Source organism: Crotalus tigris, unplaced genomic scaffold (assembly GCF_016545835.1).
Source record: "Crotalus tigris isolate CLP2741 ecotype Arizona unplaced genomic scaffold, ASM1654583v1 scf7180000019478.12717781048:2074007, whole genome shotgun sequence".
In the NCBI taxonomy this organism is placed as follows: domain Eukaryota; kingdom Metazoa; phylum Chordata; class Lepidosauria; order Squamata; family Viperidae; genus Crotalus; species Crotalus tigris.
In genome coordinates, this window is record NW_024097560.1 from 1,946,385 (window position 1) to 1,966,394 (window position 20,010).

A 20,010-nucleotide genomic window follows, 5' to 3' on the forward strand; every position below is an offset into this window, starting at 1 on the left:
CGTCCCCTCGTCAGACACGCGGCCTAATCCCTCCCCCGGAAAAAACAGGACGGCCAGCGATGGAGAGCTCATGCTTTAATAGACACGGAAATCACAAAGGGCGGCCAAAGGCCTCAGTAATTGCCATAAAAATAGGGGCGGACTCGGAATACAAAACGCGTAACGCCGCCCGGAAACGGAGGCGCGGCTACAAAAAAATGCCGGTCCGCCTAAACACGGCCGAAGGGCGGTGTCCCCTCCCTTCCTGTGAGGATGTACGGGGGGGGGGAAGGAAGCGGAGCGGGCCGCCTTCGAAGCACCATTTCGGAGGCTCCCGCCTCTGGCCGCCCGGAGCTGCGGCTTTGCATAGGGGTCGGAGGGGCCCACAGGCACCGGCCCTGGGCTCCTGGCGCGGCTCCGGCAGCAGACGTGGCAGCTTCAGGCCGCGGCGCTCTTTTCCTCTCCGTCCTCGGGACGGGCAACCACAGGCTCCCGTCGCGCCTGCGAAGTGCGCCTCCAGCCCAGAAAGAAGGCGCCTCCCCAAACCAAGCGTTTGGGGGGGGGTGTTTTATGCTGGGGAGGGGCCGCTGCGCCCACCGCCCCAGGCGCGATCGGTGCCCGGCTGCATGCAAACGAAGGGAAGGTCCAGCCGTGGGGCCGAAGGATGCCCACTCTCCGCCCTTCCCCTTCCCAGGACACGCATTTTAAACGGGAAGAGACCGAGGGGCTTGTGGCAGACAGCGCAGGGGAGTCTGGGAGAAGGAGAGGCGCCTCCGGGGCAGTAGCTTTCCTCTTCGGGCTGTCAACCCGGGCCTGTAGCGGGTTCCCAGTCACTTGGAGATGGGCACCTTGCGGAACCTGCCGCGGGTTCCGGTGCTGCCACACTTGGAGGTCTACCTGGCCCGGCCAGGAGAGCCTCTAGGTTGATCCTGGGAATAGAAGCAGCCGTGTCCTTCTCCGCGACCTTACTTTGCTTCTCAACCGGCTGTCCGTGTGAAGCCTTCTCAAACTCCCAACCCTTCCTGGAAGCACTGAGAAAATGGCTTGTATTTCAACACAAAAAATTGTGTATGCTACCTAGTAGAATTGCTGCTCCTTCCCCGCCCAGCACCACTGAGTGGCGACTGAGAAGACCGCAAAGGGCTGTCTGTCACTAAGCAAGATCCATAGGCCCAGCCTCTGCTCAAATCCATCTTGCTGGGCTCCAGTTCCCCAACTGCTTCCTATTGTACTGCATCTTTCAAGCCACTGAACAGGAAAAAAAAAAGGCCCAGAAACTCCACCCAGGTAAACAAACAAGTGAGCCTCTTGAGATTCAGCACTTTGATGAAGGGAAGAACCTTCCTGGTGACAAAAACTTGTAGCCATTGCCAGAAGGTAGCCGTATGGGGTAGCTGGACTCCAGAGTGCTGCTGGAGTCAGCTGGAGGTCTACGCCCGTTGGGAGAGTTCTGCAAAAGAGCACAAGGAGCAGACAAGTCCTTCAGCTCCAGTTTGTCGGAGGCTTCCTCTTTGCTACGCCGGGGAGACAGATTCAACAGGCTCAGCACATCACGCTTGGAGGCCTTCCCAGAAGAGCCGTGGGGGCTCCTCATGGGGCCAGAAGATTGCGGGGGGACATTTTGCCAGAACATCTTCAGATTGTGAATGGCCTGCACTTTTCCATCGATGGCCGCCATCTTGAGCTTGTCTAGGGCAGGCGGGTTGGCGGGGCTGGAACCGGCCGAACTGGCAGAGGAGTAGGAAAGGGCTGGGGAGGGAGTGCTATCTGCTGGGGATCGATGCCCTGAGCTCGGGGAGATGTTTTGCGGCGACCTGGATATATGGGCACTGTAGGGAGAGCTGGGATACTTCAACCTGAAGACTGGCTGATCTGCCACAGGTCCACAAGTGTCCAGGCTGGGGGAGGGCTGCCTGGCCCTTTCCTTGGTGGACGTCTCAGAGGGAGAAGGACTGTTGTGTCCAGAGCTGGATGTTCGCAGGGAGGAATTCTTAAGGAGGAGCTCAGGCCTCACACGGTTAGGAGAAGGCCGACTTTTGATGCTGGAGCACAGTGGCCTGCTAAAGGCACTGGTCTCTGATGACCGGAAAGTGGTGACCCTGGAGGGCGAGGCAGTCCCATCATCCAGGCTGCTGCTTCGGCCAAGTTGGTGGGGACAGCGATGGCTGCCGCCACACTGGAGGTGCTCCACGGCAAGGAGGTGACTCTGCGTTTCCTGCAGGATCTTCTGGGCCAGCTCCTGAGGATCCAGCTCTGAGCCATTCCCTTCCTCTTGGGAGGATTTGATAGTGCTATCTGTTTCGCTACTGGAATGGTCTGATTCAGCTACATCTGAACCCACTCGTTTCCCAACCTTCTGGAAAGGGGAGTTTGGGCTGGGAATGAGCGCCATTTTACCTGGTGAGTTTGGGGAACTGAGGCTACGCTTGAAGTTAACAGAGCTCCTGACCTCTCCAATCTGAGGAAGGCTGTGGTCTGTGGAAAACATCCCTTTGCTCTCCTGGAATCCTGCCAGAGGCTCATTGCTGACTATGGAGAACCCCTCGTACTCCTCTTCATCTTTGCTGGAACCAGCTCTGGCCTGTGCCGAGAAATGACTCTGGGGCAAGGAGACCCTTTGGGGATAAAGGGCCTTAGGCCTCTCGGAATCTTGGTGCCCCCTGGAGCCGCCTACCTCAGACATGCCCTCAGGCTTGGAGACGAAGCTAATGGAAGAAGCAATGGAGCTCAGGCTGTAGACGGAGATGGCGTCAGAGGCCAGGCTATCAGGGCCCGTAGGAGAGAAGGGGGGATTGTGGCCAAGGAGCGGCCCGGGATTGGAGATGGATTGGGCCGAGGCCAGTGATTCAAGTGAGGAAGAGCTGTCCAAGCTCAGACGTTTGGGAAGTTCTGTGGAATCTAAAGAGAAGAATGGGATAGCAAATTAATTCTAAAACAGCACACTTGGGGAACTCAGGTTTGGGGGTCCTCCCATTTACAAGAACTTGCACAACCAGGTGGAGAGGTGAGGGCCCATGAAAGTCAAGGTGTTTGGGCTTCACACACACACCAAGACTGCCCCCTCTTAGATGGTTCTTCACTAGAACCTCACCTTTCTTAAGCTTTCCCCCTCTCCGTGACTGGCATCATCTGCTCTTGGGCACCAAAGTACAGTTGCCCTGGGCAGTATAGGGCTTCAGTTTTGTTGACCATAGTTGCAGATTTTCAGATGCCAGCTGTGAAAGCCTACACCAGTATGTTGTCCTGCTTGTGGAAGTCAGAAGTCCAGGAACAGCCAAGGGACATGGGCAGACCGTGGCTCTGCCATTGTTCTGTCCTAGTGACTCTCCCCAGCCCAGGAGCTCTGAAAATAAGCTGCTCTCCCCCCCCAAGGCCTCCATGCCCCCCCCCCAGTCTCCCCAGAAAGAGCCTCACCAAAAAGAGCCAGCAGAGTTTGGAGTGCAAAATGCATTGTGCGGCGGCTGGCCTGCTTGCCCGTCTTCAGAATCACTTCCTCCTGCCCTACTTCGCACAGATCAAATCCTGCAAGCAGCAAAGCACAGCCAGATGAGCCCCCTGCAAGATTCTCAGATTTTTTCCCCCTCAGCTTAGACTCTCTGCCTGTCTCCAACCCAGAGGCTGTGGAGGCCTTTTGGGGAGCACGAGAGACCAGCCCTGCTCCCCATAGAATTCCCCATCTTTCCAGAGACATTTGCCTACCAAGAGCTGCCAGGAACTCATGGCAGCCAGGCAACCGCCAAAGTTGAACACTGATGGAGACCTGAATCGGGGCCAGTGCGAAATCTTGCTCCTTCTCTCCAACCTGGAGCTGCACTAGAACCTGATGGAGCTGAGGAGGAGGAGGAGGAGTTGCCAGTCAGTTGGTCCCAGCCCATCCTTCTGCTCCAACCTCCTCCCAAGGATTGCCCCAGGAAAATACCAGGATAGAAAAGGGGGTGCAAAAGCAAAACAGGAGTCACAGCGGACGTCACAAAGAAGAAAGGAGGAAGCCCCAGCCAGCCAGCCCCGCCCCTCTGCTCAAGCAGGGAAGGGGGATCATTGCCCCCTGCCCCTCTCCTCTTGTCGGCCCAAGGGGGGATCCTGTACTCACCATTCCCACCATATTTTTAACAGCCTTTGGGGAGTAGAAAGGGCGGGCGGGCGGGAAGGGGGTGGAAAAAGAGAGAAAGAGAATGTTTAGAGCTAGGCTGGAATGCAGGGCAGCAGCTCAATGGTGCTTCAGAGCAGCAAGAGGGGGAGAACAAAGCGTTTGCTCAGGTGCCGTACCTGGAGCTGGGACCCCCAGAGGCAACCAGCCCCACTGCCATGAAGGCAGGCCGGTACTTGCCTGGCTAATCAGGTGCTCTCCTGTTTCAGAGGCGGTGATCAGCTTGCAGAGGGCCTGCAGGGCAGCATTTGGTAAACCTACAAGAGGTAGGCAGGCAGAACTTGAAGGACTAGCCGCACCCCAGGGTGCCAAGGTTACCTCAAGAGGCCCAATGTTTACTTACCAAGCAAAGACTGGATGGTGCTGCTGCACTGCTGCAGTCGATCCCCGGGGTCCGCTGTGGGGAAGAAGACAGCGGCTGGAAGCCCACTGGCTGGAGGATCCAGCCGGAAGCCCACTGCTGTCAACAGGGCCTGCCATCCAGGGATGCCACCAACTTTATTCTCGACGCTCTGCTGAGAGGTGTACATGGAGTTGTGCTGCCCACTGTGGATGCGCTGCAAGGACTTCTCCACCTAAGAGGGAGATGAGGGGGTGAGCTGCCTGGGCACACGAGGCATTTTCAGGGCACTCCAGTGGCCCGAGGCAATAGGATGCCTGATGCTCCCTGATCCTCCTCACCAGATGCAGCAGGACCCGCAAAGCATCTCGTGCTCGTTCTGGGTACTGGAGGATGCCAGTCAAGGCTTGCCCAACCAGGGAAGAAGGACTGTTGAGTTTCACGTCGCTGCCGATCAGCACAAAGCCTAAGGAGCAGAAACAGGAGTTTTGGGGTACACGGTCTTAGACACAGGCAAAAGCCTCACCGGGCCATGAGCTCTGCCTGTTCTGCTTGGTTGCCCTCGATCTCTGCACAGCTTCACATTTCAGAGTATCTTTGTTGCACCGCTTCTCTCTCCGAGTCGCCTCGTAGCAGAACAAGGCAGCATTTTTAGGCACATAAAGTCACTGCTGTTTATGGCAACCAGCCTCTCTCCCCCCAACTCCTAAGCCCCCAGGGGACAATGCCTTCCCCACAGGACTGTGACTGGCTCTCCACGGTTAGTCAACAACTCATTAGCCCTTCCTCACCTGCCCAGTTGGATGGGTGGGAAAACAGTGTGCTACTCTGCAGCCTCTTCATCGCCTCCCCGAGGGCAGCGCTGGCCTTCAGCCCATTCAGCAGGGCAGAGTAGAAAGTGTGCACAAATATCTTGGATGCTGCCACTGGGACTGGCCATAAGGAGACGAGGACACAGAGGGCACCAGCAGCTAGGAAGGCCCGTGTCAGCCCAATCAGCCCATCTGCTGTGACCTTGCTGTTGGATTCTTGGTAGGAACCCAGGACCACCAGCTTGACTGGCAAGCGAAGTTCCAGCACATCAGCTGCTGTGAGCAAAAACTCCTGCAGCGGAGGACAGTCTGAGATGCTCTCCACATCACTCGCGTCATCCTGCATGCGCAAAGACTCTGGGATTGTGTAAGAGTTTCCAAAGGACCCCTTGCAACCAGAGGTTATGCTCTCAGCACTAGGCGTCAGAATCAGGGCGGCCAGCTTCCAAGAGATGTGCGTAGCGAAATGCACACATTCAGCCTGTGCCAGGGCACTCATCACTGTGTCCTTGGTAGCTGCACTACCCACCAGTGCCTGGCAGCCAAGCAGTTCTGACACTGTATAGGCCTCTTCTTCCGCAGAGGGCATGGGCCCCCACAGCCAGCGGTCCATCACAGAGGGCGGCAGCTTTGGGTTGCCAATGACAGCAGCCATGGAAGAGGAGCTGCTGTAGGCTGAGGTGTTCTTCTTGGCCTGGCCCTGGAAGAGAACCCTCAACTTTAGTGGGAAGAGCAGTAACATTGACAGCAATACCACTTCTATCCTTACCTACCAGCCATTGCTATGAGAATCCCCCGGTGATATGTAGCCACCCTCCAAAGAACTTAACTTTTGCCCCTTAGAAGGAAGCAACATTTGTCCATTCTACCTGTGCCTCTCCTGAGTTCTGTGCCCAGGTTCGAGGACATGCCCTGTTTGGAAGGCCCATCTTTCCAGCAGGGTAAGAAACAGACGCAGCCAAGCCCAGCATCCAGAGAACCATCAGAGGAGGGAGGAGCAAAGGAAGGGCCACTGCTCAGTGCTTTGGCTCCCCCTTTGGAGCAGTGGCTGCTGGGCAGCCCAACCTTGCTGGAGGCAGAGGGTTCTGGGGCAAAATTCCCAAAGAGAGGCAGAAGAACCAAGGGAGCCTGTATCAGAATGAGATATTCCTGGCTGTCACCCTGGAGGCACAAGTCCCATGCTGCCCACCTTGGCACTGGCACTCAGGGCTTGGATGGAGGGCACGGCAATAAGGCTAAAGCGTTCATATAGATACTCGTTGGACGAGCTGCCCTTGAGAAGAGCGAATGGGATGAGGTACAGCTCTCCCTCCAGGACAAGGACCAGCTGCCGGTGACGCCCCACTGGGCCACTGGAGTGCATCAGACCCTGTGAAGGGAGAAAGAAACTGTGTGAGCATCCCTGGGTCTCTGGTCAGGAAAAACCCTAGCACAACTGCATTTGAGCCACCTCTACCGCCTCTGTGTCCTTGCTCACCAGGTGGTTTTACTCTTCTTTGGGGCTGATCCCCAAACCCTCACCCTGTGTTTCCTATGGCTATCAAGGGGCCTCCCTCCCTGTGAGGCGGAACAGGAGTGGCACAGTTGGTCCAAGCTGCCACGAGTGCTGCAGCAGCCCCAAAAGCGCCTCCTTTGTCAGCCCAGGAGGAGACACCTTTCCCCAGCCAAGCACAAGTGGTTGGGGAAGGACTTAAGGAGTTTTGGGGCACAAGATGGATGTCTCAGTCCCAAGGTTGCTCCTTCCTGAAGAAGCCCTCCCTGCTTCTGCAGCTCTTTCTCCTCCTTAGCCCCAGTGGTGGGTTGCTCTTCCCAGGGCTGCCTGACTGGCTGTTCCCCATGGGAAAACCCCAAGCTCTGCAGGGTCCATTCACCATCTGGGCCCCAGCTCACCCCTTCCAGCGGTCCACTCAGCATGTCATAGAGGAGCCGGAGGGGCGAGTTGCTGGAAGAGTCAGGCCATCGAGGTAGGGAAGAGGCGAGGCCCTCCTCCTTTGCTATGGAGGATGGAGGGCCAGCAAAAAGGGTGCCGGTGCTCTGGCAGCTCCTGTGGAGACAGAAGGCATGAGAGGGGGATGGAAAGCTGAAAAAAGCAGGAAAAAGCCCGGCCTGCCTGAAGTCATAGATCCAGCAGTCCATTCATTTGGAGAGCACCTCAGGCAGCCCCACCTGTCCCCGTTGGGGCTTGCTTTATGTGCAGATGCCAGCCCCTCCTTGTCCCCCCAACAATCGGCCTCCAGCTCTGGTTCTGAAAGTGAAGATGCTAAAGCCTGGGATGAAATCCATCTCCCTGCCCTCCATCAGATTCCAGCAGATTTATTCAGCTAATAAGGTGGGCCATCAGGTTTCCTCGAGGAAGCAGTGATACCCTCAGAAGTCCCAACACTGTGGCCTCCTTGGAGCGTTGGCGATTGTTCTGAGTCTGACATGAACAGAGGCTGCCCTATCCTTGATGTCCTTCCTGCCCTCCCCACTTCCCATCTCCCATGCCGCTATGGGCTAGCTGTCTTTCCACCAATAACTTTCTGGATACTCCACAATGTCCATCCTGATTAGAGAGGAGTCTTTCCCAAGGGTCTCCCCCAGCCCATGGCCCTCCCATTGCAGGAGCTGGGCACCTTCCCTCTTTCCTGCAGGCATCACACTTTGCCCATCCTCCCCCAAGTGTTGGGGGAAGAGCCTCAGAGAAGACCCAAAGTTCCCCGATGAGGCTTCTGCAATGTCCATATGGCTGAGGGGAACCAGCTCTTACCTTGTGGCCCTCCCTTCCCTATTCATTTAGGGCCCCCACAGTCTCCACACAGACAACATTCAGCCACATGGAGCTCACCTGTTGAAGAGGTTGTTCCTGCTCACCATCCTCAGGAAGCCAGTGGGATCATTGGAAGAGTTCAGCTTGCCACTCATCTCCTCTGGTGGCTGGTCCATCACGTCTCCTGCTTCGCTCTCTGTCTCACTGCTGGCAAAGGGAAGAGACCCCGGGGGAAGCCAGGCCGTCACGCAGGACCAGCCATGGGGAGGGAGCTGTATGGCATCCTGTCTCTGCCATGATAAGTCAAAAATAGGCCAGGCTGTCGGAAAGCCCAAAGTGGTCACTGCCAAACTATGCTCTTCCCCGTTAAGGTTCCATGAAGGCAGCAGGAAGATGCTCCTAAGAGCCTCATCCAGACTGTCCCTTCCAGGATGGGGCACCCTGCTGAGACTGTGAGCGGGGGCATCAGCCATCTGGGTCTCCCTGCCAGTGCTCTGGGGCAGGAATCTTCCCTTTCTGAATGAGATGCTTCTCATTCAGAATCTGCTTCTAGTCCATTGGAGGCAGTTTCATGCTACAATTGTTCCTCCAGGCCTGTAGGGCCAGCCTGGAGCCCCAACCAGGATGGTGAAGGAGGCAACCTTGCTCCCGACCCAAACGGAAGTGAGCAGACAGAGCCTGGCGGAAGTGCATCAAACGCTGCCCACTAACCAGGCTCTGCTCTGACCGACAAGTGTTGGGCTGAATGGACAGGCTTCAATTCATCAGCTGCCTCTAAGTCTCACCCTCTGCCCAGTGCCTGGCATCTCCTCTGCTGCTCAAACATCCTCTGAGCCAAGGAAGCTGATTTCTTCCCACCTCTGGCTTAGCCCTAGGTTGGGGGAGGGCAGGTGCTGTCCATTTGTGACAGGAATCCCACTCCTGCCCCATGCGCACCTGCATGGATAGGCACTCACCTCACAAAATGGGGGCCCACTCCCAGGGCTTCTCGTATACTGGAGCCGAGCTGCTCTAGTGCTGAGCTGGCAAGTGTATGCAGGCCTGAGCTCCTGTCTTGCAAGTCCCCCGAGTGCCCAACTGGGCCCTCACCCAGGTAGCATTCATGGAACTTCAGGATCCCTAAAAGCAGAGAACAGGCTGACTGCAGGGAGACTCCATAGGCAGAATCCCAACAAGCTTCCCAATGCAGCAAATGTTGCCAGACAAAACATCAGGAGAGAACAGAATACGATCAGAGAGACACACTCCCCCCCCCACCCGGGGGGCACGGAAGAAGCAGCAGACTCAGCCACTGGAGGAGCTGGAGGGGGCGAGCAGCACGGCCCCCTCCAGGAGGAGTGTGCCCCCAGCCCCCGACTCTACCTGTCCCAGGAGCCAAGAGCCAGCTGTACAGGTATCCCGCTGCCAGCGAGAAGTAGAGGACCAGTCCTCGCTGGCCATTCACTGTCTCCAGGACCTGATCCACCGTCACAGGGGAGTAAGGGTCAGAATCCTGCTGCCCAGTCTGACGCTCCACCAGCAGGTCAGCAAAGGCCCTTGTCCGACCTCTTTCGGCCACTGCCAACGCCTCATCATGATGGCCTGCAAAAGCCCCCCCCCCCGGTGACATTTCAGGGTGTGGAGGAAGAGGAAAAAGGCAAGTGAGGGAAGCTGCGGTCTGGGGGAGGGGGGAGCTACAGATCAGCCACTTCTCAGGCACCAGATGATTTTGCCTCTCCTGCCCCCCTTTAAGCCAACGGCTGCGCAAGCAAGACTTCCCAAATGCCGACCCACAGCAGCCTGCACACGTGAAGAAGTCACGCCATCCAAACTGCTGCCTTTTCCTGTCCTGAAAAATCCACCCTTCTCTCACCCAACGTAACCAGCACCCGTTGCAGGGCCTGATAGGAAGAGGTCTGCAGGTCAAACAGTGAGAGCTTATAGTCGATGCTCAGCCGCGCTTCATGTCGGATGGTCTCAAAGAGGGCTGAAGCCCGGTAGAGCTGTGAGAGGAAGCAACGCCTGGGGGTCAGTCTCTGCTGCTCAGCCAAGGAGGGTGGTGAAGGGGATGTCCCTGCAAGTGCCCACTGCCCACCTGATGCTGAGCCTCTTCCAAGTTTCCACTCGCCCAAAGCGAAAGGCCCAAGCCGTGTCGGATCCTGGCTTCATCCTCCCTGCGCCCCAGCTGCTCAGCCAGCCTCAGCCCTGCAGGAGGGGGGGGAAATCTGAGGGCCCACCAGCCTCTTGCGCCAAGCAGTGCAAGAGTCCCTTCCTTTCTTCACATTTCTTCACCAGCCTCTCCCATAAGGGGGCTCAATTTGCCCATCATCACCACCGAGGAGCACTCTGGCTTTGCTCTCCCCAGCCCTCCCAAGGCTGACCAAGGGAGAGCTCCCCCTGGGCTGCCCTGGCTTTGAGATAATCCTAAGTGCCCATCCAAGGAGAGGCGTTTGCCCAGGGAGCCATATTCTGCCTCGAGCATGCCAACTGACCTTCCTGTAGGTACATCACCGCCTGGGAGTAGTTCTGCAAAGCGTGGTGCGTCCTGCCCAGGCTGCTGTAGGAGGCAGTTTTGGCTGCCAGGTCGTTCATCTGGGCTGCGATGCTGAGGTGCTGCTCCTGGTAGACCATGGCTCTCTCGTAAGTGCCCAGCGACTCGTAGGTCAGGCCCAGGTTGCCGTAGGCCCGGCCTTGGCAAGCCGGATTGTTCGTTTCCTCTGCAATCTGGAGGTCCATCTGGTGGTACTGAAGGGCCGTGTCGTATTCTGCCATCTGCTGGTAGACGCTGCCCAAGCCGCACGCTGCGTTGCCCTCCAAGGCCTGGTCCTTCATGTCCCGAGCAATGCCCAACTGGCGCTCCAGGCAGGAGATAGCCTGTTCGAAGTTGCCCAGCTGGCCGTGCAGAGTGCCCAGTTCTCCGTACGCCTGGGCCTTATCAAAGGCTTCTCCAAGCTCATGGGCCACCACAAGCCTTTTCTCGAAGCAAACCAGGGCCTGCTGCAGGTTGCCCATTGCCCTATGGGAAGGCAATGGCACCGTTATCCTTCTTTTGCCCCCCCCCGTCCCAGCAGTAGAGAGCCACCCATCATAGCAACATTTGCATGCCTGGGCTAGCCAAACCTAGCAGTGGGACACAGCAAGACCAATGGATTGGCTGTGCCAACCCCTCATCTTTCTCCCCAAAGAAATTGCCCCCTTCCTCTGCACCCAGCATGCTCATGAGAACCCCTCACCTCACCTGTGCCCACTGCCTAGGCCCCGATAGGCCTTCGCTTGGTCCTGCATGCGGCTGAGGCTCTGGGCCACGGAGAGATACTGATCGTAATACTTGATGGCCTCTTCGTAGTCACCCAGGGCATCGTAGCAGTCGCCCAAATTGCCAAAGGCCCGGCCTCTGTCCAGCACCGCCTCACTCCCGCTCAGCTGCTGCAGGGTGGCCAGCTGCTGCTCGAAGAAGCCAATGGCCTCTTCTGTAGCGTTCATGTTCATTTTGGTGATGCCCATATTGCCATAGACCTGGGCTTCGATGCCAGGGTCCTTCAGCTTCTGGCCCACCTCCAACTGCTCCTGGTAACCTTTGAAGGCCATGGTGTACTTGCCCAAGGCCATGTAGACCGCCGCCAAGTGCCCGTGTGCCTGGCATTCTCCCAGCATCTCGCCCAGCTCTTGATGTACCTCCAGTTCCTGCGTATGGTAGCCCAGCGCCTTGTCGTACTTCTGCAGCAGACGGTAGGCTGAGCCCAGGGCCGCGTAGGCGCTCGCCTCCAGCTTTCTGTCTGCGGCTTGATGGGCGAGGCTCAGCTGCTGCTCATAGAGCCTGATGGCACTGCTCACGTCTCTCTTGCAGACAGCAATGTCCCCCAGGTTGCCCAGAGCTCGGAACTTGGCCTGGGGGTTACTGAGGGACTGGGCAAGGGACAGCAGGTACTTCTGGCACTCCTCGGCCTTAGAGAACTGGTCCAGGGCCTTGAAGGCCAGGCCCAGGTTGCAGTAGGCCTTGGCCTGGCTGAGTTTGTCGTGAAGGTCCTTGGCCAGGGCCAGGTCTTGCTCGTAGTACTTCACAGCCTCCTGGTAGTTGCCCAGGCAATACTGGGCGTAGCCTAGGTTGTGGCAGATTTTGCCTTCACTCTCCATGTCCTGCAGCTCTGGGGAGAGTTGCAGGTATTGCTCGTAGTACGGGGCTGCCTGGGCAAACTCTCCTCGAGAGCAGTGGAAGTTCCCCAGGTTGCCAAGAGCCCGGGCCTCACTCTGGACATCCCGCAGCTCCCGGGCAATGTTCAGGTGGTTCTGGTAGTGCTGGAGCGCCCGGTCGTGGGCCCCCAGAGCTTGGTAGGCTACGGCCAGGTTGCCATGAGTGGAAGCCTGGGAAGCCCGATCGTTCACCTCCATGGAAATCTGCAGCTCCTGACGGTGATACTTGACAGCCTGGTCAAACAGGCCCAGGGCATTGTAGGCATTGCCCATGTTGCCATAGGCCCTCCCCTGGGCTGCATAGTCATTCAGCTCCTGTGCAATGGAGAGGTGCCCCTTGTGCAGCTTCAGCGCCATCTCGTAGTCCCCCTTCATCTGGTGGATGATCCCTGCAAGGAACAGCAAAGTGCTGCCTTTGTCCTGGAGCCCACACGAGCACAGCCAGGAGGCAACTGAGAAAGTGAGACTCCACCAGCACAAGAGGAAAAGCCACAACCCAGATGGGTATCTCCTGCACCCACCCAGCCAGATCCCTAGTAAAACGATCTAGCAGCTGGCTGCCCTTCATGCCTCTTAGCGGCTAGGAGAGGGTCAGCCAGCCCCCTCCCCTCTCCATTTTCCTCTCTGGGACAAAGGAGATCAAGAGAAGTTTGGCCTCTGCAGATAATAAAGGCAGCCTCTGGATGCAGAGTGGGAGGCAAGCGAACAACTAAATTCACCAGCATCCATGGAATCACATCTGTGTGCACAGGGAAAGAGGCAAAGCCGCTGTAACAGCCAGTCGGAATGTGGTCTCCTGGGCTTGAATGAAAGGGGGTGGGGTTCTCCTTGGCCTGCCTAACCTTGCCTGGCTTCTGGTCTTACAGAGTGCAGGACTGCACATGGACACATATGCACATCAGAAAAGCAGCACTGCTCCTTTGGGATATGTACCCACTATCACAGAGCATGTGCAAAAGGATTGGGCCTTGCCCCCAAATGCTCCTGACCCGTAGAGGCGTAGCATAGGAAAGGTCATTCTGAAGGGATCCTCTCACCTAGATTGGAAGAGGCACGGCCCTCTGCAGCTCGATCCTGCAGGCTCTCGGCAATGCGCAGCTGCTCCTCGTGATACTGTTTGGCCCGCTCCAGATCCTGCATGCAGCGGGCAGCGTGACCGAGCCCGGCATATGCTCGCATCTCAATAGGCTTCTCCTCCAGCTCCTGGGCGAGCTCCAGGACATGGTTGTGATAAGACATGGCCTTGTCAAAGTTGCGGTGATAGTGGTAGGCACTGCCCAGGTTGCTGTAGGCCCGGGCCTCCTCCCGCTTGTTGCTGAGAGCCTTGGCAATCCTCAGGTGCTGCTCGTGGCACTGCACAGCATTCTCAAAGTCACCCATGGCGATGTAGACGGCCCCCATGTTGCCCAGTTCCCGAGCTTCAGAGAGCTCCTCTTTGCCTTGCTTGGTGAGAAGGACACACTGCTTGTGACTGGCCAAGGCGTTGGGGTAGTCCCCAATGGCAGTGTAGACATGGCCAAGGCTGCTGAGGGCAGAGGTGGCGGCCTGCAGGAAAGAGCCAAGAGGGGGCTCAGGGGGCTGCAGAAGGTGCTGACAGACTTCAAGGCACACCCTAATGCCTGGATAACTGAGACACAGGCCCCTGAGGGCCACCTGCTCGAGGGGAGATAGGGAGGACCATTCTGAATTTTGGGAGCCCAGCTACAGAGTCCCCAAGAGTCACCCACAAGGACACAGTTCTTGTGGACCCTTCCTTGGGCGGGACTGCCAACTTCCTGGTACAGTTACCTGGTCCACTATAGCAACTGAAGCAGAGAGGAAGGAATAGGCAAGAGGGCGCTTCCTCTCCAAGCTCAGGCAGGCATGACTCTCCCACCGCCCATGGCATTCCCACACAGGGATCCTCCTCCCCCGTAGCTCTGAGTCATTTGTGTGTCTATCGGAAATGTTTATGCTGCTCCTGGTTCAGTCTCATTGTGGTTGTGAGTTAGCTCTCCCTTCCCATTGTGCTGCTTTACCCAGCAGATACTTCAGTGGAAGCTATTTGTCATCTAATTTGCCCATTTGCTCCACTGCTCCTTGCTCCAGATGCTCTCCTGGGCATCCCCCCTTTGTCACTGGGAAGACACGTAGGCATCACTCTCCTCTCCTACCTCTCTGTCCTTGAGCTTCATGGCAAGCACCAGCTGATGTCTGTGGTTAGTCAAGGCCTCCCGGTAATTTCCCTTGGAGAAGAAAGCAGAGCCCAGATTGCCATGAGCTCGGCATTCACCCATCTGGTCACCTGGAGGAGAAGCAAGCAAAGCCAAGGGTGAATTGGAAGGCCCTTCAAGAGGCTGCCAGGTAAACCCCACCCTGGTGCAGCCTGGGGCAAAAAGAAGGGGTGCCACCTACATCCCCAGTGGTCTTTCCTTTCATACCCGAGCCCCTTCACTTGCCCTGGCGGGCCCACAGTGTCCGGCACAATGCTGCAGATGGCCCCTGGACATTACTTCTCTAGCGCCCAGAAAGCAATCATTGTAGCAGTGCACAAAGAGACACCTGAGCATCCTAGGGAAAAGGGGAACCCACGTAAACCCACCACCAGCCATCAGATCCCAGTGGCGCTGTCCTTCCACCCTCACAACATCATGTGGCTTACCTAAGGTCTTGGCCACATCCAAGTCCTGCTGCATGTAGCCCGAGCTCTTCTCGGCATTGCCCAGAGACCAGTAGGCACTGCTTAGGGCAGAGAAGACGGAGCCCCTCAGTTTCAAGCTGCAGGTGCCAATTTTCAAGGCCGCTTCCAGAACCACAACAGAGGCACCATGATGGCCAGCTGTCAGCAGCTCCTGTCCAATCACGGAGACCACCACGAAGGGGCTCTTGTCCAGCTTCATCCTCTGCAGCTGCTGGTACGTTGGCTCGAGGGACTCTAAGGAAGAAGTAGAAGCCATTCGCATCACTGGGATGGTAACTTATGCTCCAGATCCCATAATCCCCCATTGGCACAGCCCATGTTCCAAAGTCAGGGGAGCAATCATCCAACAAAAGGGTGTCTCGTGGGCATTCCAACTCTTCCCCTCCTCCACCCAGGCCAAAGAGCCTCCTCCTTACCTCTCATGGGAGACTTCATGGCAGCTTCCACCATGCCCACCAGGAGCTGCAGGCTCTTGGGATCTTGGGCCAAGCCGGAGGCAAATGCTGCCAAAGCATCGGCATGGCGCCCGAGGTACTGGAGGGCAACACCCTGTCGGAAGTAGGCCTGCAACAACATGATCAAAGATCAGTTGGGGCACCTGAAGCAGCAGCACTGGCACTTGGGAAGAGATTCTCACCATTGCACCAGCGCAGTTGAAGCCTCATGCCTTGGGGCTCCATTGCCATCCTCCAACAGCCCCCCCCCTCCTATAGACCACCCCTGCTTCCCATCCAGGATGGCTGCTTTGATGTTGGAAAGCTCAGCCGAAGTCCACCCACAGCAGTGAGCCCACCTGGACTGCTCCCCTCCAGGCAATTTTTGGGGCAAAAGCCCCTGTGACTCACTGCTGAGGCTTTCAAATAAGTCTTTTTACCTACTTTGGGCGAATGGGGATTTCCAGATGACATCTCCCTCCTCTCGCAATTCCCCTATGCTAGAAGAAGGCATTTGGGCAGAGAGGACTAGCAGACCACCAAGCTGCTTAACTATAGCATTGTGCTGAAGTGTCAAGAAAGGCTAAACAAATAAATGAATGTAGCATAATTTGCAAGAGAGAAATTGCAGTTTGCAACCATCCAAAGGCGCTTAATTTCACACAGTATTCAGGGAGCAGAGCTGACAGAAAGGGGTAAGGCTGGCAAGATCAGAAGCTCTCCAGCACAGATGTTGCCCGGCCACTGCAGGTTGCTGCTGTCACAAGCAGACACCTGGTTAAGGAGGGGCAGAACACCCAATCCGAGGGCAGGGAAGGAGCCCAGATCTTTGCTCTCCAACCTCCACTAATGTGGAGCCTTGCGACTCAGGGGCCAGCTCCTCCACCGCCAGGAAATTCTTCCTTATTTCAAACTTGGATCTCTCTCTGTGAAGCTTCTGCCCACTAGATTGGCCCTGCTTTCGGACACTAAGGAGAATCGATCTGCAGCCCTTCAAGGGCTGGTCTGGCAAGTGTCAGTAAGCTCCAGTCCCGCCTGTGGGCGTGACATCCAGCTTGGTGACTTTAGGCCAGTCCTTCTTTCTCTTTCCAGCCCACCACACAGGGTTGTTGTTATGGAGGAAATAGGAGGAGGAAGGAGCATTAGGTATGTCTGACATCTTGAGTTATTTATAAAAAAAATAAAGGCGGGATAAAAATAAAAAAATAATCAAATGAAGCATCATTGCTCTATGAACAGGCAGCCTCTGCTGGACTCCACAAAGGCTCTGGGAAAATAGAGCTTTTACTGGATTCAGCTACAAGTAATTAAATTTATTCCAAGAGGTCTGAGCTATAAAAGGAACTACTATAGCAATTACCAGGGCTTCCATTACGCTGGCAAGTCTGGCAGCTGCATCCGATGTCAATATAAAGGAACAGTGCTTATTCTCCTAGGGAAATTACAATAACTCAGCCTTCCTTTACCAAAAGCTGCCTCTGAAAGCTGGTCTCCCCACTGCAAGGATGCAACTTTAGCCGGAACCCCCACCAGACCAATCGCCTCATCTTAGGCATTCACTCTTGAAACCTAGCAGTTTACCCCTTTCCCTTTCCCAGCACCAAAAACCAAGGCTGCACCTGGCCATATGAGCTACCTGCACATGTGTGTGTGCGTGCACACACACACACACACACACACACACACACACAGAATAGGAAAAACAGGAATACAATTGTAATTTTAACAGCACCCACCTAGAAACCCTAGTGTAATTTCAGGGTTGGATACTCTGCAGCTGCACCCTCTGACAAGCTGGGCCAAAGAGATTCAAGCTCCATTTCACTGAAGGGAGCAGACCCCACCTGGCTTGGCCTTGGAGGGTGAGCCTGGAAACAAACCTTCCCCCATAAGGTTCGGAGTAGCCCGCGGAATAGGAGGAAGCCCTCGTTCCTTCCAGTGGACAAACATGGGCTTCGGTCACCAGAATGCGAGGGCGCTTATTTGCTCCAAAGGGCAAGCCTGTCTCACCTGCCAGACTGGAGGTGGTGGAGAAGAGTGCAGACCCCCTCCCCGGGAACGGACATTGCCGGAGACCAAGCTCCTTTGAGATCCTTCCTCTTGCCTTGCTCTTCTGGAGGATCCAAGGTTATTGCCATTAACAGATTCACACATGCAAAATAGGGGAAAACAGGCCTGCCTACTATTTGTCCACTAGATGAGAACAAATTCCATGTCAGGAACGAGAGAAGAATTACGTCCAAGCAACTTCTTTTCCTCATTCGCTTCTGGAGGAGCTTAAGTATTACCACAAACAATCCAAACAGAAAAACCACACAATAAACCTGCTTGGCAAACATTGCTGAAGGCAAAATGAGCTATGTTAAAAAAAAACTGATCAGGTTACAAAAATATTCTGTGAAGGACTTCCCTTGGATACATATATACTACGTAAGGCATTGTTTATTTTTCAAATTCCAAAAATATTTTAAGCTCCATTAGTTTGATTCAAAGCCAGGCCACAAAACCCTTAGTAAAACATGGAATTATGACACCCGTTCCCCCACCCACCCAAGAATCATCACCTCGATTCTCATGTCCAAAAGGTAAAGGAGAAGACCTGCGGGGGGGGGGGGGGAAATGCCGCCACTCCTTTTTTTCCCCAAAGAGCAATATCTCCGCCAGGCAGGACAGTCCAAGCTTTGCAAGTCAGGTCAGGTCACCCAGCGCTGCAGGTACCAGGGCCAGTTTTGCCCACCTTCCCAGTAAGTGTGCCAAACTGAGCAAAATGCCAAGGAGCTGCCCAGTTCTGTTCTCTGGCCAAACATCTTAGAAAACCGGGTCAGCTCCAAGAAGGAAGGGAGGCTTTCCTGGGAGGAACTGCTCTGCCCGTATTCAGGCAGAAGCTGTGACTGATGCGGTACTGGGGACTTGCAAGAGGGAACAGGCATGCACGGCTAGCTGACAATGGGTGTTTCCAGGGAACATCCAGCAAAAGATGCCGAGCTGGGAGATGGTACCAGTAACACAGGTGAGTGGAGTTTTTCATAGGAAGGCCCACTGTACCTCAGCACCGCTCTCCTCTTGAACAGCTCAGACATCAGGCTCTGCCGGCACCATGACTTAAAGGACAAAAGGCAGACCTTTCTTCCCTCTCCTGATGTAGACCTGCCAACCTCCTTCTCACGTCCCCAGGGCTGAGGCCAGATCTCCAATCAGGACAGCAGTCTGCCTTCCAGCCATGCAGCTGATCTTTGGCACCTCTCTGGGGCCACCCGCTTGGATTCTCCAAGCCACACTGCCCAGGGCTGTTCCCATGTCAGGTCCCGAGAGACAGGGCCACCAGGCCAGGGTGGGTGGCAGGACACTTTCCTTGGACCAAGTGGCTATGAAGGGCTCCTACCCAAACCCACGGCCTCTCCTCTGGCAGTTCTCTCCAACACCAGGTCAGCCTTTCTGTTCCTCTCTGAATGCACGTGCATTCCAAGGAAACCAAACCTCCCAGGCGCTTTAGACCTCAGGGAGAGAAACCACCACAAAATTCTGAAGCTGGTCCCTGGAGACGATTCCCCCTAATTAGTGCAGGCGGATCGTTAAATGGGATGCTGTGGAGGAAAGTGCGTCAGGCTTGGAGCAAAGCTCCTGAAGTAACCCTGCAGTTGATGGAAAAGGAAACGCTGAGTGGCCCGCACACAGCTGCCAGGTTTTCTGCTGCATGTCAAGACTGCTGCTCTCAAGACACAGGATGGCTCTCAGCCCTGGTCTTGCTGCCTGTAAACATGAGAACAATTGTTTCCAAATTGAACAATTGTTTCCAACTGTCAACAGGAAAAAGTCAACACCACCCCATAGGAAGGACGGGAAATGCTGCCAGCCTTCTACCATAGCCCACTTCTCCGTTTCCACTCTGGGGCCACATCAAGTTCGCTCCTGCATCTGAGCAGAGTTTTCGTGAACGTCACTGGGATATGAAATGATTGTAGCTTCCTGAGTGAAACATTCAGATTGGCTCAGAAGATGGAAGCAGGGAAGCCCGATTTTGCCACCTCTGTCTTGGAAGGTCAACAGCTGCTTCTCAGTATAGTGTTAAAGGCCCATTTTGTTATGCTGCAATGAGAAAAGATCCCCCTCTCTTCTAAGCCTGGGGGGGAGAGAGGGCACAGGCGCTCATGTCAGCAGCATTGCAAGCTGGTGGTATTGATTGTACAAAATTGGGAATGGGAGAAGATAAGAGCTTGGAAATATCAGATATTTTAGGCCTTCTTATTCACTGACTCAGAATGCCTCTACCTTTGCAGAGACTGCCCCATTGCTCTAAATCCCTGCACTTGCAGTGCAGAGACTATGGGCTACAAATTGCCCGAGCCCCTTGAACCTGGCTTTTTAAAACATAAATGCTGAGCTTCCTCTGCCTCCCCTTATTGCTTGACCCACACAATGAAGGTAGGTTTCTGCACTACTTTTTCTGTCTGCGCTTCTTGGTAACCAATGGAGGTCCGGGGGGGGGGGCTTGCTAGGAGACAGCACCATGGAGGACAAAGGAGCATAAAGCAGAAGCTATGGGGGCACATTTGGCCCACACTCTGAGGGCACCTCTTTCTTTCCAAAACTGGAAACATCCCCAGAAGTTGGAGCTTCCTCTGTGCTGCTCATGCTCCATCTATGCACGTGAACATGCCTCTGTTCAGCCTCTGGCATCCCCGTTCACTGCTAGCAGCAG

The 20,010-nt window shown here is 55.6% G+C and overlaps 1 protein-coding gene across 8 annotated transcripts in view; it reads right to left on the minus strand.

Annotated features, from left to right (window-relative positions):
• Window positions 1-60: 60 nt before the first annotated feature.
• TTC28 (tetratricopeptide repeat domain 28) overlaps window positions 61-20,010 on the minus strand; it is a 30,627-nt gene continuing 10,677 nt past the window's right edge. For 7 of the 8 annotated variants that reach the window (XM_039362847.1, XM_039362849.1, XM_039362852.1 and 4 more), the window contains 21 exons: window positions 15,294-15,441; window positions 14,839-15,111; window positions 14,351-14,481; window positions 13,235-13,742; window positions 11,245-12,586; window positions 10,499-11,022; window positions 10,102-10,211; window positions 9,880-10,009; window positions 9,390-9,608; window positions 8,984-9,146; window positions 8,106-8,234; window positions 7,169-7,322; window positions 6,468-6,647; window positions 5,258-5,978; window positions 4,808-4,932; window positions 4,470-4,701; window positions 4,307-4,383; window positions 4,070-4,093; window positions 3,679-3,808; window positions 3,394-3,501; window positions 61-2,877 (listed from right to left, as the gene is read on the minus strand). In XM_039362847.1, coding sequence (XP_039218781.1) covers window positions 1,295-2,877; window positions 3,394-3,501; window positions 3,679-3,808; window positions 4,070-4,093; window positions 4,307-4,383; window positions 4,470-4,701; window positions 4,808-4,932; window positions 5,258-5,978; window positions 6,468-6,647; window positions 7,169-7,322; window positions 8,106-8,234; window positions 8,984-9,146; window positions 9,390-9,608; window positions 9,880-10,009; window positions 10,102-10,211; window positions 10,499-11,022; window positions 11,245-12,586; window positions 13,235-13,742; window positions 14,351-14,481; window positions 14,839-15,111; window positions 15,294-15,441 — 7,011 coding nt within the window. In that variant the 3' untranslated portion in view covers window positions 61-1,294. The remainder of the gene's footprint in view (window positions 2,878-3,393; window positions 3,502-3,678; window positions 3,809-4,069; window positions 4,094-4,306; window positions 4,384-4,469; window positions 4,702-4,807; window positions 4,933-5,257; window positions 5,979-6,467; window positions 6,648-7,168; window positions 7,323-8,105; window positions 8,235-8,983; window positions 9,147-9,389; window positions 9,609-9,879; window positions 10,010-10,101; window positions 10,212-10,498; window positions 11,023-11,244; window positions 12,587-13,234; window positions 13,743-14,350; window positions 14,482-14,838; window positions 15,112-15,293; window positions 15,442-20,010) is intronic. The other variant, XM_039362848.1, reaches the window with a different exon arrangement.